Source organism: Oncorhynchus mykiss, chromosome 30 (genome assembly GCF_013265735.2).
Source record: "Oncorhynchus mykiss isolate Arlee chromosome 30, USDA_OmykA_1.1, whole genome shotgun sequence".
Lineage (NCBI taxonomy): Eukaryota > Metazoa > Chordata > Actinopteri > Salmoniformes > Salmonidae > Oncorhynchus > Oncorhynchus mykiss.
This window is the reverse complement of record NC_050570.1, coordinates 5,708,954-5,735,663: the sequence shown is the minus strand read 5'-3', so window position 1 is coordinate 5,735,663 and position 26,710 is coordinate 5,708,954. Positions and strand designations below refer to the sequence as shown.

The following is a 26,710-nucleotide window of genomic DNA, read 5'->3' as shown; positions in this document are numbered from 1 at the left end:
GGTACTTCCTGTTTGAGTTTTTGCTTGTCAGGAGGAATCAGGAGGATAGAGTTATGATCAGATTTTCCAAATGGAGGGCGACAGAGAGCTTTGTACGCATCTCTGTGTGTGGAGTTAAGGCAATCTAAAGCTTTTTCAGCTGTCGTTGCACACTGGTAGAAATGTGGTAAGACAGATTTCAGTTTTCCTGCATTAAAATCCCCGGCCATTAGGAAAGCCACCTCTACATGAGCGTTTCTTGTTTGCTTATACAGCTTGTTGAGTGTGGTCTTAGTGCCAGAATTGGTTTGTGGTGAAGATTAGAAAATATTTTTTTTTAAAGATTCTAACAGGTGGTTAACCACAAACAGTTCAGCTTTTCCTCAGACTAATATGTCTTTCACTCAGACTAATGTCTTAACCTCAGACTAATATGTCTTTCCCTCAGACTAATGTGTCTTTCCCTCAGACTAATATGTCTTTCCCTCAGACTAATGTGTCTTTCCCTCAGACTAATGTGTCTTTCCCTCAGACTAATATGTCTTTCCCTCAGACTAATATGTCTTTCCCTCAGACTAATGTGTCTTTCCCTCAGACTAATATGTCTTTCCCTCAGACTAATATGTCTTTCCCTCAGACTAATGTGTCTTTCCCTCAGACTAATGTGTCTTTCCCTCAGACTAATGTGTCTTTCCCTCAGACTAATGTGTCTTTCCCTCAGACTAATATGTCTTTCCCTCAGACTAATGTGTCTTTCCCTCAGACTAATATGTCTTTCCCTCAGACTAATGTGTCTTTCCCTCAGACTAATGTGTCTTTCCCTCAGACTAATATGTCTTTCCCTCAGACTAATGTGTCTTTCCCTCAGACTAATATGTCTTTCCCTCAGACTAATATGTCTTTCCCTCAGACTAATGTGTCTTTCCCTCAGACTAATATGTCTTTCCCTCAGACTAATGTGTCTTTCCCTCAGACTAATATGTCTTTCCCTCAGACTAATATGTCTTTCCCTCAGACTAATATGTCTTTCCCTCAGACTAATATGTCTTTCCCTCAGACTAACATGTCTTAGACAGTCAGCTGCTCTGTGGGATGAGCTATTGAGAAGGTTCCGAAGCTTCATTCAGTGCTTTAACCCAGTCGTGCAAAAGCTGGTTGAAGTGATGTCATTACATCCAGTTTAAAACCATTTCAACCAATTAAGATTCATCTGATTGTAATGATGTCATTTCAAACTGTTTTTGCCCCGCGCTGGGAAAAATACAGGAAGTAATGGACGGAAAGAAAAATAAAGGATAAAGCCATTGTTTAGGTAGTTATTTCTTTATAAAATGATTTCAGCATTTCTATATATATATAACACTTTTTTTGACATTAGCAAACCTCTCCAATAAACACCATATTATTAGAAGCCATACAAACACATTTATAATTTATACATAAACGTCGGACTCAAAGCCCAAATATAGCAACATTTGCCAGTACTTTTTCAGTATTTGTATATATTTTTTAAACACCCTTGCAGAGAATTCATTATTATTACTTTTTTTTTTTAGCAAACAATAAGGAAAAGAAAGGACATCCCATCGATGAAGATTCATTCAAGCCAATGAACATTCATGATAATTCAGTGGGTTATTACACAAATACCATATACATTAAAAATGGACCACTACTGTAGGTTTGGCAACGCAAGAAATGAAGACACATCTAGATCAACACGAACATTCAATTGTTTTCGATTTTCAGATCTTCTCGTCTGGCAAAAAATGTCATAATTGTTCTCTGTATTATAAAGCAGTGTTGTAATTTGTAACTTTTTTTTTCTCCCTAAGAACAGCAGCGATTTATTTCATATAAACATACACTTTATATTCTCTTTTAATCTTTATGACAACTCCCCCACAAAAAAAAAATAACTAGTTTGATACAGCAAGCCAGTGTTACACTAGTTTATGGAACAGAAACTGGATGGATAGTGGCAACCGTTACATGGGGGAATTATTGCAATGCACATCAAACACAGTTGCTCAATCAATGATGCCCTTGAGAGAAAAGTTCTCCTTCACACGTAGAAATACAATACCAGTCAAAGATGGCCATCCTGTTGTCATGATGCCAGAGTGCCAATGTTCATTCTAGTGTAATTCTGTGCTTATAGTGCAATCATTATATGTATATATATATTTTTAAATCTCTCATGAATACCATATATGAACATATATATGAACACATGAACATAAAAGTCCATGTTATCACTGGTACTAGACAGACATATTATTTCAAAATATAGCAGTGAAAGGGATGAGGACTATCAGTGGCTATGAAAAAGCTGTATCAGAAACATCTATTTGAGCAAATTCATGCAACAACGCACATATAAATATTACACTGAGTTTTACACACGCACGCACGCACCACGCACGCACACACACACACACGCACACACACACACACACACACACACACACACACTAGTTTAAGTCTATTCCTTAGTTGTTTAGGCCTTGCTCAAGAACAAGACTTTGTTTTGTAAGCGGATCATACTACTCCCTGAAAAGATTATGTCCGTGAAAAATATGGCCTTTTTTACATCAATTTGTCACACAGATCGACGACCCAAATCCACAATAGTCTCACAGAAACAGTATATATATATAAAGTACATAAAACGCCATTGATAAGAAATATAATAATATCTACGTTTTTTTTTATATTTTTTATACTTACAGTATCAGTGCAATCAGAAAGTGATATTTCAGACAAGGGTTTTACAGACCTATGACGTTCACAATATCTGGCTCGTTTGTTGTTTCAAGTACATTTTTTATGAGGTTAGGGAGCCTTGAAGGTATAATAACTAGGCCTACCGTTGCCCTTAAACGGCTAGGATCGAAGGCTCTAGATGTGCGACATGGGGATTATAGAACTGGAAATATATTTTACACTGATATTTTAACCTGCTTGTGTGGAACCAACGCGTGATTTTATTATTATACATTTTCTTTCTCAATATACGTAAATATTTTACATACAGTATCTAATTTTTTTATGCTAATTTGTGCAAACCACAATGGCATTTCTCTCTCTCTCTCTCTCTCTCTCTCTCTCTCTCTCTCTCTCTCTCTCTCTCTCTCTCTCTCTTTTAGTGGGTGAACTACCCTGGTCCCAGATCTGTTTGTGCCGTGGCCATTGTAGCAGTGGTCTATGGTCATTGTAGGCGTTGGCAAGACAGCACAAACAGATCAGAAACCAGGCTAGAACACCCCCACCGCTGCCATAACATGATTATATCTGGGGCCATATGTATCAAGCATCTCAGAGTAGGATAGCTGATCTAGGATCAGCCACCTAATATTATTTATTATGATATAAAAGGCAAAACACGATCCAAAATCTGCACTTCTGCGCTGATACACTCAATACACACGGCCCTGTTCTATGAGTAGTCTCAATCTGCCCAGGTCTGCCCAGCTGGTTCCTCCTCTACATTCTCCCAGCTGTCTGGTGCCACCCAGCCCCCATTGAGCCCAGTTGTCGTGGCCCCGTAACTCTTCCCTGCTCCTACTGCCGCCATGCCACCACTGTAGCCCTGTGTGATGTCACCCGTCTCCTCTGCCAGCTCGTCCTCGTCGATGAAGCCACACTTCTCGTCGCTGGTCAGCTCCGGGTCGGCCCACGGCTGCTTCTCGCCCGACGCAAAGATCCCGTAGAAGATGACTCCCCCGTAGTGAACCAGAGCAGCGATGAGGAACACCCATTGCCACTCCTCTCGAGTCTAGAGACAGGAAGTGATGCCAAGTGAACACAGGAAATGGGAGCTCTGGTGAGTGAGATTTCAAAAGTGTTGCATAACAAGATAAATAAACGTGAACATGAACCTTTTGTTGACGTGAAGGAACATACTTTGTCTATATATGGTAAACCATAACAATTATAGTGGTATATTGTAGTTAATCAGTTGGAACTAGTAGAACATTTAACCTTTAACCACATACCCCCCCCCAAAAAAAAACCTAGCTTCCTGAAACAGAATGTGTACCTTGTTTTTGGTCATGGCTCCCACGATGAGTGGGCACACCATCCCTGACAGAGTTCCCACACCGTTAGATATACCCATCAGGATACTGGCATAGCGAGGGGCGATATCCAGGTGGTTCACATTGAAACCTACAAAATACATAGTTTTATGAAAATGGTCAAGAAGATCAACAGTCAGTATATGTGTGATTTAAAATCTGAATTTTAGGTTGAGTCAACACACAATTCAACCAGATAATATATTCGACCTTATTTGCATATTTCCCAGTGTGCCTTTAGAGCAAATTGTAGTTACTACACGTTGAATGTGTTTGTTAAGTGACAGAGACATGGTTGTTGTATTCAGGGCCTTTCAGTCCTGTAGTGTTCACCAAGCGAGCGTCCAAGTGAATATGTAACATTGTTATCTTTACATTTAAAATGTTTATGACACAACATCATCGTACAGTATATCAGAAGACCTTTATTTGAGGGTTCAGTTACACCCTAACACAGTGGTCTGAAACTCCTGGTTTAGAGGCCATATCATACCGGCAAGAAACATTATGCTGGCTTGCAAAGTCGTGTGTAATTCCAACAATTTAAACTTTTAATAATCCGCAACCTGCATTGAGAATGACTGCTGGAGTAGGGAAGATTGACTATTGCGACTACCTAAATCATATAAACTGGAAAAGCTATTTACTGAAACAAGCCATTATGAAAATGAACCTGCAATAGACCATGCAGGGAAATAGAATAATGAAGTGAGTTGTTTGGAGCAAACATGAATTTGTAATTCTACTCAACAAGCTTGTTCAAATTTAGCTCACTTCGAGCAGAGTTTGTTGAGTAAACAAACTAACCACATTAATGCAAATTATTGTCCGCTCAACTCACAGAATAACACTGATTAGGCAATTGTTTAAGTCGGCTTTTGTTTATTTAGTACAGTGAACGCCGAAATATTAGCCTTAAAAGCTCGGAACAGAATTAAATCCCGGGCCTAAAAGAGAGTGTTCAACTTTAATTGAATTGTTTACAAAATCTTTAAGATGTTCGACTACTCACCTGATATAGCGAAGCCACTGAAGCCCACAGCCATGACCAGGAAAGAGATGGCCACACCCTTGGTGTGAGAGAAACCAACCACGAGGAGCAGAGTGGCCTCCATTCCAAACCCTACACACCAGGCAACAACAATACATTGTAATCATTTAGCAGATACTCTTTTATCCAAAGTGTCTTGCAATCAGTGCATTTAACTACAACAGGTGTAGTAAAACAACCTCATATCACAACCTTTGCAAGTGAAAAATCCTCTTAAAAACAAGTCACTATCTGCCAACTCAGTGCAAGCAAGAGTAAAGGAAAACCCTATTACAGTTAGTATGCATCTTGGTGACCTACAGCCTAGTTATTATCCTTGGTGACCTACAGTCTACTTATTATCCCAGGTGACCTACAGTCTAGTTATTATCCTTTATTATCTACAGTCTAGTTATTATCCTTGGTGACCTACAGTCTAGTTATTATCCTTTATTATCTACAGTCTAGTTATTATCCCAGGTGACCTACAGTCTAGTTATTATCCCAGGTGACCTACAGTCTAGTTATTATCCTTTATTATCTACAGTCTAGTTATTATCCTTGGTGACCTACAGTCTAGTTATTATCCTTGGTGACCTACAGTCTAGTTATTATCCTTGGTGACCTACAGTCTAGTTATTATCCTTGGTGACCTACATTCTAGTTATTATCCTTGGTGACCTACAGTCTAGTTATTATCCTTGGTGACCTACCATCTAGTTATTATACTTTATTATCTACAGTCTAGTTATTACCCTTTATTATCTACAGTCTAGTTATTATCCTTGGTGACCTACAGTCTAGTTATTATCCTTGGTGACCTACATTCTAGTTATTATCCTTGGTGACCTACATTCTAGTTATTATCCTTGGTGACCTACAGTCTAGTTATTATCCTTAGTGACCTACATTCTAGTTATTATCCTTGGTGACCTACCATCTAGTTATTATACTTTATTATCTACAGTCTAGTTATTACCCTTTATTATCTACAGTCTAGTTATTATCCTTGGTGACCTACAGTCTAGTTATTATCCTTAGTGACCTACATTCTAGTTATTATCCTTGGTGACCTACAGTCTAGTTATTATCCTTGGTGACCTACAGTCTAGTTATTATCCTTGGTGACCTACCATCTAGTTATTATACTTTATTATCTACAGTCTAGTTATTACCCTTTATTATCTACAGTCTAGTTATTATCCTTTATTATCTACAGTCTAGTTATTATCCTTAGTGACCTACAGTCTAGTTATTATCCTTGGTGACCTACAGTCTAGTTATTATCCTTGGTGACCTACCATCTAGTTATTATACTTTATTATCTACAGTCTAGTTATTACCGTTTATTATCTACAGTCTAGTTATTATCCTTTATTATCTACAGTCTAGTTATTATCCTTAGTGACCTACAGTCTAGTTATTATCCTTTATTATCTACAGTCTAGTTATTATCCTTAGTGACCTACAGTCTAGTTATTACCCTTTATTATCTACAGTCTAGTTATTATCCTTAGTGACCTACAGTCTAGTTATTATCCTTAGTGACCTACAGTCTAGTTATTATCCTTGGTGACCTACAGTCTAGTTATTATCCTTGGTGACCTACATTCTAGTTATTATCCTTGGTGACCTACAGTCTAGTTATTATCCTTGGTGACCTACCATCTAGTTATTATACTTTATTATCTACAGTCTAGTTATTACCCTTTATTATCTACAGTCTAGTTATTATCCTTGGTGACCTACATTCTAGTTATTATACTTTATTATCTACAGTCTAGTTATTATCCTTGGTGACCTACATTCTAGTTATTATCCTTGGTGACCTACAGTCTAGTTATTATCCTTAGTGACCTACATTCTAGTTATTATCCTTGGTGACCTACAGTCTAGTTATTATCCTTAGTGACCTACATTCTAGTTATTATCCTTGGTGACCTACATTCTAGTTATTATCCTTGGTGACCTACATTCTAGTTATTATCTTTGGTGACCTACCGTCTAGTTATTATACTTTATTATCTACATTCTAGTTATTATCCTTGGTGACCTACATTCTAGTTATTATCCTTGGTGACCTACATTCTAGTTATTATCCTTGGTGACCTACCGTCTAGTTATTATACTTTATTATCTACATTCTAGTTATTATCCTTGGTGACCTACATTCTAGTTATTATCCTTGGTGACCTACAGTCTAGTTATTATCCTTGGTGACCTACATTCTAGTTATTATCCTTTATTATCTACAGTCTAGTTATTATCCTTTATTATCTACATTCTAGTTATTATCCTTTATTATCTACAGTCTAGTTATTATCCTTGGTGACCTACCGTCTAGTTATTATACTTTATTATCTACAGTCTAGTTATTATCCTTGGTGACCTACAGTCTACAATGTGATATGAACAGGTTAGGAATGTGTTATGTATAGGTTATGCATGTGTTATAAAGTCCTTATGTAGCTAATCTTTATCTCCGCAGTTCACGATCTTCCAGACCATGACGATGGAAGTTGACAGGATGATCTGTATAGATTACGAATGTGTTACACAGTTTTCTCTGTAGCCCTTATGAGATCTCTATGTAGCCCTTATGAAGTCCTTATGTAGCCCTCACCTCCACAGTTCATGATCTTCCTGACGGTGGTAGTAGACAGGATGTTTCTGGTGCGTAGCCAGTCAGCCAGCTGTCCTCCGATGGGTACGATGATGGTCATCACCAAGTGAGGCAGGGCCGACACCATGCCCACCTGACAACGCAAATATCAACATCAACAATTAAAATAAACAATAACAGTAACATTAAAGGGCTTTATGATGGTCCTCAGTAAGTGTGGAGGTGCCTACAGCATTAACACCTGACAACACATACAGTGAACCATAAACATTTCAACTTTCAAGTTGACTGCAATTAACATCAACATGGCAGTCAATGCCAAAACTGACAACCCATGAAATGGTCTATCCAGATACATATTTATTATGTGTCAAAGTTCATTTCAGAAGTCTGTTTCCAAACATGTGTGCAAATTCTCCTTGTATGTTGTTCTGTGTTGCGATCTTTCAAACGCGGATTAGTTTGTCATTCATGGGCTTGACGTGTTCCCATGTATCATGATGTCACGATGTCATGATGTCATGCTCTCATGATGTATCATGATGTCACGATGCCATACTGTCATGATGTCATGATGTATCATGATGTCATGCTGTCATTATGTGTCATGATGTCATGATGTCATGCTGTCATTATGTGTCATGATGTCATGATGTCATGCTGTCATGATGTATCATGATGTCACGATGCCATACTGTCATGATGTCATGCTGTCATGATGTCATGATGTATCATGATGTCATGACGTATCATGTTGTCATGACGTATCATGATAACAGTAATGGTGCAGGGTGCAGAGGGAGTAGAAAAGAGAGATATCATATTTCAAGCTACACCTCTTAAATCAAAACAGTGATTGTCCCAGAACACGTCTTCCTACTCCCCTTTAACCACCACTGACTCCAAATATCACACCGAGGCTATAATTCACACCCTGATCCACAAGAGAGCCAGAGATCCACCCAGCATCTGAATTATTACACTTGTCAGACCAGCCTGAGTTATATCGCTTGCGTCCCAAAATGAAACGCTATTTACTACGTAGTGCACTACTTTTGATCAGAGCCCTGGTTAAATGTAGCCGGGCCAATAGGATACCATTTAGGACACGGACCAGGATGTGTCTGTGTTTGGTGTCTAGAGGACATTTTACCCTCAACGTTACGAAACGGAAATGAAATCCAACACTGGTACTCAGTAAAGCAATTGATATGCCCCGTACAAGTGATGTACATATGACACAACGGATATATTTTTTTATTAGAATGTCTGATGAGTTTTGTCTGCCCCGGTTACGTCTTACACAAATCAAGCCAACTATTCACACCTGGCTGGTATTGTGAGTGAACGGCTCATCCTTTTACCTTGCTGATCTCGAAGCCGAACACCTCCTCGAAGTAGGCCGGCTGGCTGATGAGGAGGAGGTAGAAAGTCCAGCTCCTGCAGAAGTTGGCCACGATGATAGCATAGACGGGCATTGAGGTGAAGAACTTCCTCCATGGAGTCTTGTATTTCTGCAGAGCCACAGTTGTGTATAGCAGAACACGTGTCAGTTAGTTGGATAGGTGGAGAAGAGGAGGAGAAGGAGGAGAAGGAGGAGAACTCACGCTAGCAGGACCGAATAGTTCTTGACCCTCTCCGATGCTCTCCTCGATGTAACGTCTCTCCTCGGCGGTGATGGTGGGGTGAACCTCTGGGCTCTCATAGGACACCAGGATCCAAAACATGTACCAGAACATCCCAAAGCAGCCTAGAGCGAGAGACCGAGACAGAGACAGAGAGACAGAGAGAGAGAGAGAGAGAGAGAGAGAGAGAGAGAGAGAGAGAGAGAGAGAGAGAGAGAGAGAGAGAGAGAGAGAGAGAGAGAGAGTTATAGAGAGAGTTATATTACTGTAAATCTGATTCATAAAATATGAGGTATATGGATATTTCTGGTTAATTCCTGATTGTTTAGTCAATAGACACAAATAAAGTCAAATAGACAATCTTGTCTCAAAAAGGATCCCCCTAGGACATATGTAGCTACTCTAAGAATAACTATGGACGGTGATTTAGCCAGGATAGTCCACTCAGTAACAAGTGCCACTGTTTTCCAGGTGATGAACCTACCGTACAGATAGAAGACAGAGGACCAGCCAGAGTACTGGACCAAGATCCCAGCCAGAGGCATGGCTATCACAGCACCAGCATAAGATCCACAGAATGAGGTGGTGGCCAGACGGCTCCTTTCCAGTGGTGGGGCCCACTTACTCCAGATGCCATGACAGGCAGGATAGGTCACTCCCTACGGAGGAACACAGAGTATATTATATTATACATATATACATTATAGTGTGGTATGACAGGCAGGGTAGGTCACTCCCTATGGAGGAACACAGAGTATATGATATATTATATTATACATATATACATTATAGTGTGGTATGACAGGCAGGGTAGGTCACTCCCTACGGAGGAACACAGAGTATAGGATATATTATATTATACATATATACATTATAGTGTGGTATGACAGGCAGGGTAGGTCACTCCCTATGGAGGAACACAGAGTATATGATATATTATATTATACATATATACATTATAGTGTGGTATGACAGGCAGGGTAGGTCACTCCCTACGGAGGAACACAGAGTATAGGATATATTATATTATACATATATACATTATAGTGTGGTATGACAGGCAGGGTAGGTCACTCCCTACGGAGGAACACAGAGTATAGGATATATTATATTATACATATATACATTATAGTGTGGTATGACAGGCAGGGTAGGTCACTCCCTACGGAGGAACACAGAGTATATGATATATTATATTATACATATATACATTATAGTGTGGTATGACAGGCAGGGTAGGTCACTCCCTACGGAGGAACACAGAGTATATGATATATTATATTATACATACATTACCGTTCAAAAGTTTGGGGTCACTTAGAAATGTCCTTGTTTTTGAAAGAAAAGCAAAAAAAATTGTCCATTGAAATAACATCAAATTGATCAGAAATACAGTGTTGACATTGTTAATGTTGTAAATTACTATTGTAGCTGTAAACAGAGGATTTTTTAAATGGAATATCTACATAGGCGTACAGAGGCCCATTATCAGCAGCCATCACTCCTGTGTTCCAATTGTGTTAGCTAATCCAAGTTTATCATTTTAAAAGACTAATTGATCATTAGAAAACCTTTTTGCATTTATGTTAGCACAGCTGAAAACTGTTGTTCTGATTAAAGAAACAACAAAACTGTCCTTTAGGCTAGTTGAGTATCTGGAGCATCAGCATTTGTGGGTTCGATTACAGGCTCAAAATGGCCTGTAAACTCAAAATGGCCTTCTGAAACTTGTCAGTCTATTCTTGTTCTGAGAAACTGAAGGCTATTCCATGCAAGAAATTGTCAAGAAAATGAAGATCTGGTACAACGCTTTGCACTACTCCCTTCACAGAACAGCGCAACCTGACTCTAACCAGAATAGAAAAGGAGTGGGAGGCCCTGGTGCACAACTGAGCAAGAGGACAAGTACATTAGCGTGCCTAGTTTGAGAAACAGACGCCTCACAAGTCCTCAACTGGCAGCTTCATTATATAGTACCCGCAAAACACCAGTCTCAATGTCAACGGTGAAGAGGCGACTCCGGGATGTTGGCCTTCTAGGCAGAGTTCCTCGTTCCAGTGTCTGTGTTATTTTGCCGACGAGGATAATTTCCAAATGACTTAACCAAATAGGATTTAATATCATCAAACAAATATTCAGTAATAAATCCGATTGGGATAAGTCAGTGTTTGATAAACGGCACTGACAACTGAGCGGACAGTTTTTCTCATTAGTCAAATACAAGGAAGATTATCATGTCTTATCTTAAAACAAACTGACACAACACATCTGAGCTGAACATTCCTACTCTGGATAAATGGGTTGAGGTGGGACTGCGGCTGTGTTAAATGGCAGCCTATTCGACCCTGGTCAAAGTAGTGCACTGCTTAGGGAACAATATATATATGGAATAGGCCGCCATTTAAGACTACATATGGAATAGAGTACCATTTGAGACTATATATGGAATAGAGTACCATTTGAGACTATATATGGAATAGAGTACCATTTGAGACTATATATGGAATAGAGTACCATTTGAGACTATATATGGAATAGAGCACCATTTGAGACTATATGGAAAAGTCGCCATTTGAGACTATATATGGAATAGAGTACCATTTGAGACTATATGGAAAAGTCGCCATTTGAGACTATATATGGAATAGAGTACAATTTGAGACTATATATGGAATAGAGTACCATTTGAGACTATATGGAAAAGTCGCCATTTGAGACTGTATATGGAATAGAGTACCATTTGAGACTCTATATGGAATAGAGTACCATTTGAGACTATATATGGAATAGAGTACCATCTGAGACTACATATGGAACAAAGTGCCATTTGAGACTATATATGGAATAGAGTACCATTTGAGACTATATGGAATAGAGTACCATTTGAGACTATATATGGAATAGAGTACCATTTGAGACTATATATGGAATAGAGCACCATTTGAGACTATATATGGAATAGAGTACCATTTGAGACTATATGGAATAGAGTACCATTTGAGACTATATATGGAATAGAGTACCATTTGAGACTATATATGGAATAGAGCACCATTTGAGACTATATATGGAATAGAGTACCATTTGAGACTATATGGAATAGAGTACCATTTGAGACTATATATGGAATAGAGCACCATTTGAGACTCTATATGGAATAGAGCACCATTTGAGACTATATATGGAATAGAGTACCATTTGAGACTATATGGAATAGAGTACCATTTGAGACTATATATGGAATAGAGCACCATTTGAGACTCTATATGGAATAGAGTACCATTTGAGACTATATATGGAATAGAGTACCATTTGAGACTCTATATGGAATAGAGTACCATTTGAGACTATATGGAATAGAGTACCTTTTGAGACTCTATGTGGAATAGAGTGCCATTTGAGACTCTATATGGAATAGAGTACCATTTGAGACTATATGTGGAATAGAGTGCCATTTCAGACTCTATATGGAATAGAGTGCCATTTCAGACTCTATATGGAATAGAGTACCATTTGAGACTGAGGCTGAGGCAGCCAGGGCAGTTTCAAGCTAACGATCCTACTTCAACACAAAAAGAGAATTGCTCCCATAAATTTTCAATTACTCACTAAGTGGCACACAATCAACTATTGATAGACACAAATTGCTTGGGCCTGCTCTGGGAGTCACCCTGAAATGCTAATGTTTAATTTGCAGTAAGAAGTCGATGCACAAGGGAGGACGGAGCACAGACACAGACTGCTTCTGTTTCTCCATTGAGGAATGGAGGGATGGAGGGATGGAGGGATGGAGGGATGAGGGCTGGAGGGATGGAGAGATGGAGGGATGGAGGGATAGAGAGATGGAGGGATGGAAGGATGGAGGGATAGAGAGATGGAGGGATGGAAGGATAGAGAGATGGAGGGATAGAGAGATGAGGGATGGAGGGATGGATAGATGGAGAGATGGGGGCATGGATAGATGGAGGGATGGATACCTGGATGGAGAGATGGAGGGATGGGTAGATGGAGGGATGGCGAGCTGGGTGGATGGAAAGATGGAGTGATGGAGGGATGGAGGGATGGAGGGAAGGAGGCTTCCATTGATAGGACAGGAAGATAAAAAAATGAACAAAAATAATAAAGGAAGGATGTTCTTCAGTCTGATAGTGGTCCTTCAGTCTGATAGTGGTCCTTCAGTCTGATAGTGGTCCTTCAGTCTGATAGTGGTCCTTCAGTCTGATAGTGGTCAGTCTGATAGTGGTCAATCTGATAGTGGTCCTTCAGTCTGATAGTGGTCAGTCTGATAGTGGTCCTTCAGTCTGATAGTGGTCAGTCTGATAGTGGTCAGTCTGATAGTGGTCCTTCAGTCTGATAGTGGTCAGTCTGATAGTGGTCAGTCTGATAGTGGTCCTTCAGTCTGATAGTGGTCAGTCTGATAGTGGTCCTTCAGTCTGATAGTGGTCCTTCAGTCTGATAGTGGTTCTTCAGTCTGATAGTGGTCAGTCTGATAGTGGTCCTTCAGTCTGATAGTGGTCCTTCAGTCTGATAGTGGTCCTTCAGTCTGATAGTGGTCAGTCTGATAGTGGTCCTTCAGTCTGATAGTGGTCCTTCAGTCTGATAGTGGTCCTTCAGTCTGATAGTGGTCCTTCAGTCTGATAGTGGTTAGTCTGATAGTGGTCAGTCTGATAGCGGTCCTTCAGTCTGATAGTGGTCCTTCAGTCTGATAGTGGTCCTTCAGTCTGATAGTGGTCCTTCAGTCTGATAGTGGTCAGTCTGATAGTGGTCCTTCAGTCTGATAGTGGTCCTTCAGTCTGATAGTGGTTCTTCAGTCTGATAGTGGTCCTTCAGTCTGATAGTGGTCCTTCAGTCTGATAGTGGTCAGTCCGATAGTGGTCCTTCAGTCTGATAGTGGTCAGTCTGATAGTGGTCCTTCAGTCTGATAGTGGTCAGTCTGATAGTGGTTCTTCAGTCTGATAGTGGTCCTTCAGTCTGATAGTGGTCCTTCAGTCTGATAGTGGTCCTTCAGTCTGATAGTGGTCCTTCAGTCTGATAGTGGTCTTTCAGTCTGATAGTGGTCCTTCAGTCTGATAGTGGTCCTTCAGTCTGATAGTGGTCAGTCTGATAGTGGTCAGTCTGATAGTGGTCCTTCAATCTGATAGTGGTCAGTCTGATAGTGGTCCTTCAGTCTGATAGTGGTCCTTCAGTCTGATAGTGGTCCTTCAGTCTGATAGTGGTCCTTCAGTCTGATAGTGGTCCTTCAGTCTGATAGTGGTCCTTCAGTCTGATAGTGGTCAGTCTGATAGTGGTCCTTCAGTCTGATAGTGGTCCTTCAGTCTGATAGTGGTCCTTCAGTCTGATAGTGGTCAGTCTGATAGTGGTCCTTCAGTCTGATAGTGGTTAGTCTGATAGTGGTCAGTCTGATAGCGGTCCTTCAGTCTGATAGTGGTCCTTCAGTCTGATAGTGGTCCTTCAGTCTGATAGTGGTCCTTCAGTCTGATAGTGGTCAGTCTGATAGTGGTCCTTCAGTCTGATAGTGGTCCTTCAGTCTGATAGTGGTTCTTCAGTCTGATAGTGGTCAGTCTGATAGTGGTCCTTCAGTCTGATAGTGGTCCTTCAGTCTGATAGTGGTCCTTCAGTCTGATAGTGGTCAGTCTGATAGTGGTCCTTCAGTCTGATAGTGGTCCTTCAGTCTGATAGTGGTCCTTCAGTCTGATAGTGGTCAGTCTGATAGTGGTCCTTCAGTCTGATAGTGGTCCTTCAGTCTGATATTGGTCAGTCTGATAGTGGTCCTTCAGTCTGATAGTGGTCCTTCAGTCTGATAGTGGTCTTTCAGTCTGATAGTGGTCAGTCTGATAGTGGTCCTTCAGTCTGATAGTGGTCCTTCAATCTGATAGTGGTCAGTCTGATAGTGGTCCTTCAGTCTGATAGTGGTCAGTCTGATAGCGGTCCTTCAGTCTGATAGTGGTACTTCAGTCTGATAGTGGTCCTTCAGTCTGATAGTGGTCCTTCAGTCTGATAGTGGTCAGTCTGATAGTGGTCCTTCAGTCTGATAGTGGTCCTTCAGTCTGATAGTGGTTCTTCAGTCTGATAGTGGTCCTTCAGTCTGATAGTGGTCCTTCAGTCTGATAGTGGTCAGTCTGATAGTGGTCCTTCAGTCTTATAGTGGTCAGTCTGATAGTGGTCCTTCAGTCTGATAGTGGTCCTTCAGTCTGATAGTGGTCCTTCAGTCTGATAGTGGTCCTTCAGTCTGATAGTGGTCAGTCTGATAGTGGTCCTTCAGTCTGATAGTGGTCCTTCAGTCTGATAGTGGTCAGTCTGATAGTGGTCCTTCAGTCTGATAGTGGTCCTTCAGTCTGATAGTGGTCCTTCAGTCTGACAGTGGTCCTTCAGTCTGATAGTGGTCCTTCAGTCTGATAGTGGTCAGTCTGATAGTGGTCAGTCTGATAGTGGTCCTTCAGTCTGATAGTGGTCAGTCTGATAGTGGTCCTTCAGTCTGATAGTGGTCATTCAGTCTGATAGTGGTCCTTCAGTCTGATAGTGGTCAGTCTGATAGTGGTGCTTCAGTCTGATAGTGGTCCTTCAGTCTGATAGTGGTCCTTCAGTCTGATAGTGGTCAGTCTGATTGTGGTCCTTCAGTCTGATAGTGGTCCTTCAGTCTGATAGTGGTCTTTCAGTCTGATAGTGGTCAGTCTGATAGTGGTCCTTCAGTCTGATAGTGGTCCTTCAGTCTGATAGTGGTCAGTCTGATAGTGGTCCTTCAGTCTGATAGTGGTCAGTCTGATAGCGGTCCTTCAGTCTGATAGTGGTCCTTCAGTCTGACAGTGGTCCTTCAGTCTGATAGTGGTCAGTCTGATAGTGGTCCTTCAGTCTGATAGTGGTCCTTCAGTCTGATAGTGGTTCTTCAGTCTGATAGTGGTCAGTCTGATAGTGGTCCTTCAGTCTGATAGTGGTGTTTCAGTCTGATAGTGGTCAGTCTGATAGTGGTCCTTCAGTCTGATAGGGGTCAGTCTGATAGTGGTCCTTCAGTCTGATAGTGGTCCTTCAGTCTGATAGTGGTCTTTCAGTCTGATAGTGGTCAGTCTGATAGTGGTCCTTCAGTCTGATAGTGGTCCTTCAGTCTGATAGTGGTCAGTATGATAGTGGTCCTTCAGTCTGATAGTGGTCAGTCTGATAGTGGTCCTTCAGTCTGATAGTGGTCCTTCAGTCTGATAGTGGTCTTTCAGTCTGATAGTGGTCAGTCTGATAGTGGTCCTTCAGTCTGATAGTGGTCCTTCAATCTGATAGTGGTCAGTATGATAGTGGTCCTTCAGTCTGATAGTGGTCAGTCTGATAGTGGTCCTTCAGTCTGATAGTGGTCCTTCAGTCTGATAGTGGTCTTTCAGTCTGATAGTGGTCAGTCTGATAGTGGTCCTTCAGTCTGATAGTGGTCCTTCAATCTGATAGTGGTCAGTCTGATAGTGGTCCTTCAGTCTGATAGTGGTCAGTCTGATAGTGGTCCTTCAGTCTGATAGTGGTCCTTCAGTCTGATAGTGGTTCTTCAGTCTGATAGTGGTCCTTCAGTCTGATAGTGGTCCTTCAGTCTGATAGTGGTCAGTCTGATAGTGGTCCTTCAGTCTTATAGTGGTCAGTCTGATAGTGGTCCTTCAGTCTGATAGTGGTCCTTCAGTCTGATAGTGGTCCTTCAGTCTGATAGTGGTCCTTCAGTCTGATAGTGGTCAGTCTGATAGTGGTTCTTCAGTCTGATAGTGGTCCTTCAGTCTGATAGTGGTCAGTCTGATAGTGGTCCTTCAGTCTGATAGTGGTCCTTCAGTCTGATAGTGGTCCTTCAGTCTGACAGTGGTCCTTCAGTCTGATAGTGGTCCTTCAGTCTGATAGTGGTCAGTCTGATAGTGGTCAGTCTGATAGTGGTCCTTCAGTCTGATAGTGGTCAGTCTGATAGTGGTCCTTCAGTCTGATAGTGGTCATTCAGTCTGATAGTGGTCCTTCAGTCTGATAGTGGTCAGTCTGATAGTGGTCCTTCAGTCTGATAGTGGTCCTTCAGTCTGATAGTGGTCAGTATGATAGTGGTCCTTCAGTCTGATAGTGGTCAGTCTGATTGTGGTCCTTCAGTCTGATAGTGGTCCTTCAGTCTGATAGTGGTCTTTCAGTCTGATAGTGGTCAGTCTGATAGTGGTCCTTCAGTCTGATAGTGGTCCTTCAGTCTGATAGTGGTCAGTCTGATAGTGGTCCTTCAGTCTGATAGTGGTCAGTCTGATAGCGGTCCTTCAGTCTGATAGTGGTCCTTCAGTCTGATAGTGGTCCTTCAGTCTGATAGTGGTCAGTCTGATAGTGGTCCTTCAGTCTGATAGTGGTCCTTCAGTCTGATAGTGGTTCTTCAGTCTGATAGTGGTCAGTCTGATAGTGGTCCTTCAGTCTGATAGTGGTGTTTCAGTCTGATAGTGGTCAGTCTGATAGTGGTCCTTCAGTCTGATAGGGGTCCTTCAGTCTGATAGTGGTCCTTCAGTCTGATAGTGGTCCTTCAGTCTGATAGTGGTCCTTCAGTCTGATAGTGGTCAGTCTGATAGTGGTCCTTCAGTCTGATAGTGGTCCTTCAGTCTGATAGTGGTCTTTCAGTCTGATAGTGGTCAGTCTGATAGTGGTCCTTCAGTCTGATAGTGGTCCTTCAGTCTGATAGTGGTCAGTATGATAGTGGTCCTTCAGTCTGATAGTGGTCAGTCTGATAGTGATCCTTCAGTCTGATAGTGGTCAGTCTGATAGTGGTCCTTCAGTCTGATAGTGGTCCTTCAGTCTGATAGTGGTCCTTCAGTCTGATAGTGGTCAGTCTGATAGTGGTCAGTCTGATAGTGGTCCTTCAGTCTGATAGTGGTCAGTCTGATAGTGGTCCTTCAGTCTGATAGTGGTCATTCAGTCTGATAGTGGTCCTTCAGTCTGATAGTGGTCAGTCTGATAGTGGTCCTTCAGTCTGATAGTGGTCCTTCAGTCTGATAGTGGTCCTTCAGTCTGATAGTGGTCAGTCTGATTGTGGTCCTTCAGTCTGATAGTGGTCCTTCAGTCTGATAGTGGTCTTTCAGTCTGATAGTGGTCAGTCTGATAGTGGTCCTTCAGTCTGATAGTGGTCCTTCAGTCTGATAGTGGTCAGTCTGATAGTGGTCTTTCAGTCTGATAGTGGTCAGTCTGATAGCGGTCCTTCAGTCTGATAGTGGTCCTTCAGTCTGATAGTGGTCCTTCAGTCTGATAGTGGTCAGTCTGATAGTGGTCCTTCAGTCTGATAGTGGTCCTTCAGTCTGATAGTGGTTCTTCAGTCTGATAGTGGTCAGTCTGATAGTGGTCCTTCAGTCTGATAGTGGTGTTTCAGTCTGATAGTGGTCAGTCTGATAGTGGTCCTTCAGTCTGATAGGGGTCCTTCAGTCTGATAGTGGTCAGTCTGATAGTGGTCCTTCAGTCTGATAGTGGTCCTTCAGTCTGATAGTGGTGTTTCAGTCTGATAGTGGTCAGTCTGATAGTGGTCCTTCAGTCTGATAGTGGTCCTTCAGTCTGATAGTGGTCTTTCAGTCTGATAGTGGTCAGTCTGATAGTGGTCCTTCAGTCTGATAGTGGTCCTTCAGTCTGATAGTGGTCAGTCTGATAGTGGTCAGTCTGATAGTGGTCAGTCTGATAGCGGTCCTTCAGTCTGATAGTGGTCCTTCAGTCTGATAGTGGTCCTTCAGTCTGATAGTGGTCCTTCAGTCTGATAGTGGTCCTTCAGTCTGATAGTGGTCAGTCTGATAGTGGTTCTTCAGTCTGATAGTGGTCCTTCAGTCTGATAGTGGTCAGTCTGATAGTGGTCCTTCAGTCTGATAGTGGTCAGTCTGATAGTGGTCCTTCAGTCTGATAGTGGTCCTTCAGTCTGATAGTGGTCCTTCAGTCTGATAGTGGTCCTTCAGTCTGATAGTGGTCAGTCTGATAGTGGTCCTTCAGTCTGATAGTGGTCCTTCAGTCTGATAGTGGTCAGTCTGATAGTGGTCCTTCAGTCTGATAGTGGTCCTTCAGTCTGATAGTGGTCCTTCAGTCTGATAGTGGTCCTTCAGTCTGATAGTGGTCTTTCAGTCTGATAGTGGTCCTTCAGTCTGATAGTGGTCCTTCAGTGTGATAGTGGTCTTTCAGTCTGATAGTGGTCAGTCTGATAGTGGTCCTTCAGTCTGATAGTGGTCCTTCAGTCTGATAGTGGTCAGTCTGATAGTGTTCCTTCAGTCTGATAGTGGTCAGTCTGATAGCGGTCCTTCAGTCTGATAGTGGTCCTTCAGTCTGATAGTGGTCCTTCAGTCTGATAGTGGTCCTTCAGTCTGATAGTGGTCCTTCAGTCTGATAGTGGTCAGTCTGATAGTGTTCCTTCAGTCTGATAGTGGTCAGTCTGATAGCGGTCCTTCAGTCTGATAGTGGTCCTTCAGTCTGATAGTGGTCCTTCAGTCTGATAGTGGTCCTTTAGTCTGATAGTGGTCCTTCAGTCTGATAGTGGTCAGTCTGATAGTGGTCCTTCAGTCTGATAGTGGTCCTTCAGTCTGATAGTGGTCCTTCAGTCTGATAGTGGTTCTTCAGTCTGATAGTGGTTCTTCAGTCTGATAGTGGTCCTTCAGTCTGATAGTGGTCCTTCAGTCTGATAGTAGTCCTTCAGTCTGATAGTGGTCCTTCAGTCTGATAGTGGTCCTTCAGTCTGATAGTGGTCCTTCAGTCTGACAGTGGTCCTTCAGTCTGATAGTGGTCCTTCAGTCTGATAGTGGTCCTTCAGTCTGATAGTGGTCCTTCAGTCTGATAGTGGTCCTTCAGTCTGACAGTGGTTCTTCAGTCTGATAGTGGTCCTTCAGTCTGATAGTGGTCCTTCAGTCTGATAGTGGTCCTTCAGTCTGATAGTGGTCAGTCTGATAGTGGTTCTTCAGTCTGATAGTGGTACTTCACCACTGCTACATCCTCCTTTTCCTTCTCTATTTGGTGTGATTTGATTTGATTTGATGATGGCATCACATGAGTTTCCTCTCTTCTGTTATATGTCTTTATATGTGAACAACCCTACATCTCTCCCCCCACATTTCCCAGGTATGTTTCTTGTTTGCTCTAAAGCTCAGGGTCAGGTATGACAGAGTCTAAGAGCTTCCTCCCAAAAACAGCATACAGTACATTGAATGAAGGTGCACAGATAGAATTATGCTGCATTTTTTAAAGTGTGCATATTTTCAAATGGCATGATCTGTGTAACTGTGTACACGGATATAATGCTTCCACTTACGCTAATGCTTTAGTGATATGGTAAACCAATCATGTGACCTCTGTGATGATCTTGAATGAACATCAAAAGTCTAGAAATAAACACTCCCCGTAATACTGATGCACAACAGGAAGCAGAAAAGGCAGCTTTGTTAGCAGCAGAGATGTGTCTTGTGGACCTTTCTCGTGTTATTGATGTGTACACTACCTATTGGTTTATTTTCAATGCTGATATGCATAATTAATGACACGGTCTCCCTCGGGAAAGAAGTGACCTTCTGACCTCAACGGAAGGTTAAACAAACGTGTGTGATATAGGACCAAACCAACCAATCAGCAGGCAGCAGCCCACAGTCTTACCTCCACCAGACCTTGTAGTATACGGACACAGATGACGCAGCGATAGTCCACGCGGGCAGCGGAGGGGATGAGCATGTTGAGGGTGGACGTGAGGAAGATGGCCAGCCCAAACACTCTGCGAACAAAGAGAAAACAACGGAAAATACTATTTGTAAATCAGCCAATCCCAATCCCATACACTAGCTGGCCCTAGCCTATCAATTGAATGAATACTGTGCTGTAAACAAAAGTGGACATAAAATACTGTACATGGACCGACATGGAATTATGTCTCAACAAAATGGTTTCGTTATTATCATATTTCATGTACAGCTAAAATAATAATATTTTCTCTCTATGTGTTCTAACTATCATGCTGGACATTTAAAACATAAAATAATCAAGATATGAGAAAAGAAAGAACAAAACAAAACAGCTGAAGCTTCGTTTTGGGGGTGAAATGACAAGGTGAGGACAGTCTGTCACAGCAGAAGGTGCTCAGATGGGACAGACTAGAGACGGTCCCTGCTGAATTACACTAAACCAGTAGAATATTTATCATCTCAATCCTGTCTCAATGTGGATAGGAATATAATAAAATGCATGTATATTTTAGTCATTTAGCAGACGCTCTTATCCAGGGCGATTTATAGAACAGAATATCGCCTATTTCCACAGACATTATTTTGCATGGTTGTGTATATAGCCAATAATATTTTCTAATGAAATGTGAACATTTTATTTTAAAGCAACAATTGGGAAATAAAAATGATAGGCCTATTTGTTCATTTTTTTTATCTCGTCCTAACTGTGAACAATTGAGCGCACATAACATGTCTGGCATTACTACTGCCCGTTGCCATGCCTCCCACCGAGTAAAAAAAAAAGAAGATTCGACACGGTAGTCCCGCGGGAGCTCATTATCACGAGGAGGCACGAGGAGGCACGCCTCGCAGCCGGTAATAGAATTCCCAATATCTGACGCGAGGTCAGAGTCCTCCTCCGTGATACCAGCTAAATCCACCCGTCTGACACACATTTGGCTTTAACAAGTGTCTGCTTTAAACTGAAACGGTGTTACTCTGGTTATACATCTCACAGGTAGATGTCAACGGAAAAAGTACTAGAACAGAACAGAACAAAACTGTGGTGAAGTTTCACCGCAGTTAGAATAGAACAGAAAACATATAGAATATAATAGAACGTATATAGAATAGAACAGAACGTATATATAATAGAACAGAACGTATATAGAATAGAACAGAAGGTATATAGAATAGAACAGAACGTGTATAGAATAGAACAGAACGTATATAGAATATAACAGAACGTGTATAGAATAGAACAGAACGTATATAGAATATAACAGAACGTGTATAGAATAGAACAGAACGTATATAGAATATAACAGAACGTGTATAGAATAGAACAGAACGTATATAGAATAGAACAGAACGTATATAGAATAGAACAGAAGGTATATAGAATAGAACAGAACGTATATAGAATATAACAGAACGTATTCTAGAATAGAACATAATGTATATAGAATAGAACAGAACGTATATAGAATATAACAGAACGTATTCTAGAATAGAACATAATGTATATAGAATAGAACAGAACGTATATAGAATAGAACAGAACGTATATAGAATAGAACAGAACGTATATAGAATAGAACAGAACGTATATAGAATAGAACAGAGCGTATATAGAATAGAACAGAGCGTATATAGAATAGAACAGAACGTATATAGAATAGAACAGAACGTATATAGAATAGAACAGAACGTATATAGAATAGAACAGAACGTATATAGAATAGAACAGAACGTATATAGAATAGAACAGAACGTATATAGAATAGAACAGAACGGAATATAATATAATATATTAACTGTATTAGGCCTAATTGATTTTTTCCCAAAAGAAACTTCAGTATAGATACATGTTATACTATTTAATATGTTTTTCTGATGACATTTACCTGTTTGCTGCTAGTCGTGAGCATATCCACCCTCCGGGTATTTGTGTGACGATGTAACCCCAGAAGAATGAACCGTGGATCATCCCCACCGTCTCTGGATCCCAGTTAAACTTCGCTTTCTTCCCAAAACCAAACAATAACACACAGAAACACCAGATGAGTTATTGTCAGCTCGGGGATTTGAACTTGCAACAGTTACTAGCCCAACGCTCTAACCACTAGGCTACCCTGCCGACCCAAAATGTGCATAACAATGTCCTGATTGTTCTCTATTTTTTCATAAACATTATCAAGTAAAATTGTGTGAACGGTATAGATTAATACTGTTATACAGGCTTTGGATTCTTAAAGGGGCATTCCAACAAGAAATGTTGCTTGGGCCAACATAAAGGGACGGGGAAAAGGATCAAAGTTGGAATTCCAACTCTATTAATTCGCTAATTTAAGTTTGCAGACTTTATTCCTATGATAAAAGTCGTGATGACTGCAGGGTTTATGTGGGCTATGGTGTCTGTTTTGTTGGATGACTCATTCAATTGAAATCGTGCCTTTGCTATCTCAGATGCAGAAGAAGAGGGGGCGGGGACTGGGTCATATCGTTCCCATTCCTATTGGCAACCAATTCACTGCCTATATAGTGCACTGCTTTAGACCAAGTCCCATAGGGAGTAGTGCTCCATTTGAGGGCCCCTAGGGTTCTGGTAAAACCAGTTCACTGTGTATGGAATAGGGTGTCATTTGGGACGTTAAAAAATATGATAGGCACCTCTGTGATGATGATCTTGCCGTCCTTGTGTATGGTACTGTTATTGACCATGCCCACGATAGCCACGCCCAGGTTACACCGGATTCCGAAGGAGATGCAGAATCCGAGGCCGCTCATGATGGCGATGATGTAACGGCGCGGGAGGCCGAAGCACGTGCAGTCACATAAAGGCGGTTTCTTCTCCTGCTGCTCCGAGGGCCGACCGTCCTCCGTTAACTCGATCACCTCACCTGTCTTCTGACGTTTCTCCACCACCCTTTTAGACCAAACAGGAACCCGTAGGACTATTAATAACATCCTGTATATCCTTTAAAAAATATATTTGGCTATTCTTGTAATTATCAGGCTTATTTAAAAGTTATATGGCAAACACATTGGCTTTTAAATTGAATAGGCCTTTAAGGCTAAGCTAATTAACACCAGATAGATGGCTACGGCGAGAAAGTGGAGACATTTCGTTGTATTATAAGGTAAAGAATAATGATATATCCACTTATTTTGAATGTTTTGAAGGAAATTTTTGAAGATCATTCGGATTGGTGTGAAAAAAAGTGTTTATTCTCTAAATTAGACTGAATCACCATCTGTTTGTCTATTTTATTATTATTATTATTATTTTTTTTTTAAATATATATTTTTTACTCGTTCTTCAAATATTGAAACATAATTTAAAATTGCACGGAAATGTGTAGTAATTTTATTCTGAAAGGGCAAATCAAGAGTTAAAGTGCTGATGTTATTTGTAAAACTATGACATTTTATCGTGCCATGTTTAAATTCCACCTGTTCTAAAAAACGACAGCTTGGCTAAATGAATGCAATAAAAGGACCTTCGTACCGCATTGCAGCAGTACACAGACAGCACGGAACTTACATGTATGCTACATGTAAGTTCCGGTATACTGAGAGCTCAATAAGATAACCAATTAAATGTATTAAGATCGAGTTTAGCATTTTATTAGATTAAAATGTAAGATGTATGATAACAAATGATGGGCTACTAAATTCGATAGATGTGATAAGATAAGATTGCATAGGAAAACCAAGAGTCTTCTGCCAACATTGTATTGTGTGATGTATCACGACATTACTATTCAGTGGAATGGTTAACACCTCCAACCACAGGGAATAGAAACACTATAATGAATAAACCATGTAAGAAAAAAAAATATCTGTTTCAAAAATAGATTGCTAATAAAACGCAATGTAAAACATTTTTATTAGCTCTTACCATTGAATATGTGAATTACAATTTTTTGTTTCAATCAATCATCAATCTTTATAGTGAAAACCACATTATTTTCAGTCACGAAAAACGAAATTAATTAGCTTAAATAATGCTTTTGGAAAGTCACGTGTTTCAATCCTGACAATTTAGAAGGATCGTGTTCTTCTATCATTTTAAAATTATTCGATCAAAAACTTGAATTTAGAAAAAACAAGAAATGTGATCACCATGGTAGCCTATATATATAGAGTATTTTCCTTTAAAAATCCATTCATTGATTTTCCAATGCAGTGTCGCATTTTACACGACCACAAAGAAAGTTGATATTTAACAGATCGATCTTGGTTAATACTGATGAATATATAATGTAACAGATATCCCCGACCCCTTGTGTCACGACGCGTTCTGATGCATTAATTATTTAAAACACAACCCTCACTCTCCCGGGAAATAACTGATCCTTAAATATTCGACCACTCTGATATTATTGTGCATTTCCACTTCCTGTCTTGTTGATAATTAATCTAAAAATATGTGTGTTTTTTTTCTCTTTTGAATTTAGTCCAGAATCACAGCAACCAATTTGCAAGTGAGATTTATTTTCTCATGGGGTTTTGGTGCAAGTGAGATTTTATTTCTCATGGGGTTTGGGTGTTAGTGAGATTTTTTCTTCTCATTGCCTGGATGGGACAGGAAGCAATTCACACCTGCATTACATATGGATGGATATACATTTAACATTTAAATTCCCTATTTACGCTTTTTATTTTTTTTATTTATTTTTTACCGTAATCGGAGGTGAAAAGCAGACAGAGAGAAGGGGGAAGGGTTCGAGCTACTTATTTTACCTGTACAGATGGCCGAAGGTCTTTCCAGCCAATTTCTTCAGCCCTTCTTTACTGGGCGGGAAAGCCCGATGCTTAACGGGTTCGGGATCGGATTCCATGATTCCAAATTCTTCTTGATTTCTGCTCGATTTCTTTTATATTACGATAAATAATTCAAATATGGAATATTGCTAAACATATTCGGTAAAATGTGAATCCGAATTATACACCTCTTTCTCGGAAGAAAATCGAGGTTTAGACATCCAATGCCAGGTGTATTGAATGAGCTGAGAAAAAACCCGATTATATTGCAGAATTAGGCGACCAATCTGATATGGTATGGGTTCACAGTCACAAAACAGTCTGATAAATCTTCCTTTGCCTTATGCAATGTACATCCATTCAGTGCCATCTTGTAGGCTACAGATCCCAGTCAATTGCTAAAATAAAAAACATAAAAATCACCCTCTTGATAACGTTTGAAATGTGTCCACGATATGATAAGATTATGACAGAAACAACGTCAATGATTATGCGGAAAAGTCAAAATTGTATGGCTATTTTCCAGTGGAAGAAGCTCCACTCTCCCTTATCTTTCGTGACGACCTACAGTGAGGCAGGTAGCGGTTAGGAGAACGTTCAGCACCACGGAGAGCGAACGGCTGCGCGCGCCCAGTCAGCTGTGTCGTGTACCTGTCGACAGCTCCGCTCCGTGGCGCGCGATACACAACACATGCGCACACTCTTCTCTCTTTACCCGGGGTGTGTTCATATTGGCAAGGTTGATTTACATTCAGTGTACACACTTCGTGACTAAAACATGATAATTGTTGCACTGGTTGCATCACTGCCTGGTATGGCAACTGCTCGACCTCCGACCGCAAGGCACTACATATGGTAGTGCGTACGACCCAGTACATCACCGGGGCCAAGCTTCCTGCCATCCAGGAACTCTATACCAGGCGGTGTTTGAGGAAGGCCCTGAAAATTGTCAAAGACTCCAG

The 26,710-nt window shown here is 40.8% G+C and overlaps 1 protein-coding gene across 1 annotated transcript; it reads right to left on the bottom strand.

The window, feature by feature from the left end:
• Positions 1–1,285: 1,285 nt before the first annotated feature.
• On the bottom strand, positions 1,286–26,385 carry LOC110521189 (vesicular glutamate transporter 2.1). Its single transcript, XM_021598629.2, has 11 exons — positions 25,728–26,385; positions 23,652–23,907; positions 22,886–23,004; positions 20,917–21,031; positions 9,821–9,995; positions 9,319–9,461; positions 9,076–9,225; positions 7,712–7,844; positions 5,071–5,181; positions 4,022–4,149; positions 1,286–3,757 (listed from the first exon to the last, which is right to left on the bottom strand). The coding sequence occupies exons 1-11, from the start codon at positions 25,823–25,825 to the stop codon at positions 3,431–3,433; spliced, it is 1,755 nt and encodes a 584-aa protein (XP_021454304.1). The 5' UTR covers positions 25,826–26,385; the 3' UTR covers positions 1,286–3,430.
• Positions 26,386–26,710: the final 325 nt, after the last annotated feature.

Excerpts from the sequence above, each read along its gene's own strand:
- LOC110521189 (XM_021598629.2), bottom strand. The coding sequence starts at position 25,825 with ATGGAATCCGATCCCGAACCCGTTAAGCATCGGGCTTTCCCGCCCAGT. Across the intron at positions 9,996-20,916 it reads TACTACAAGGTCTGGTGGAG|GGAGTGACCTATCCTGCCTG; the intron begins GTAAGACTGTGG and ends GTTCCTCCGTAG. Across the intron at positions 9,462-9,820 it reads CTCTGTCTTCTATCTGTACG|GCTGCTTTGGGATGTTCTGG; the intron begins GTAGGTTCATCA and ends CTCTCGCTCTAG.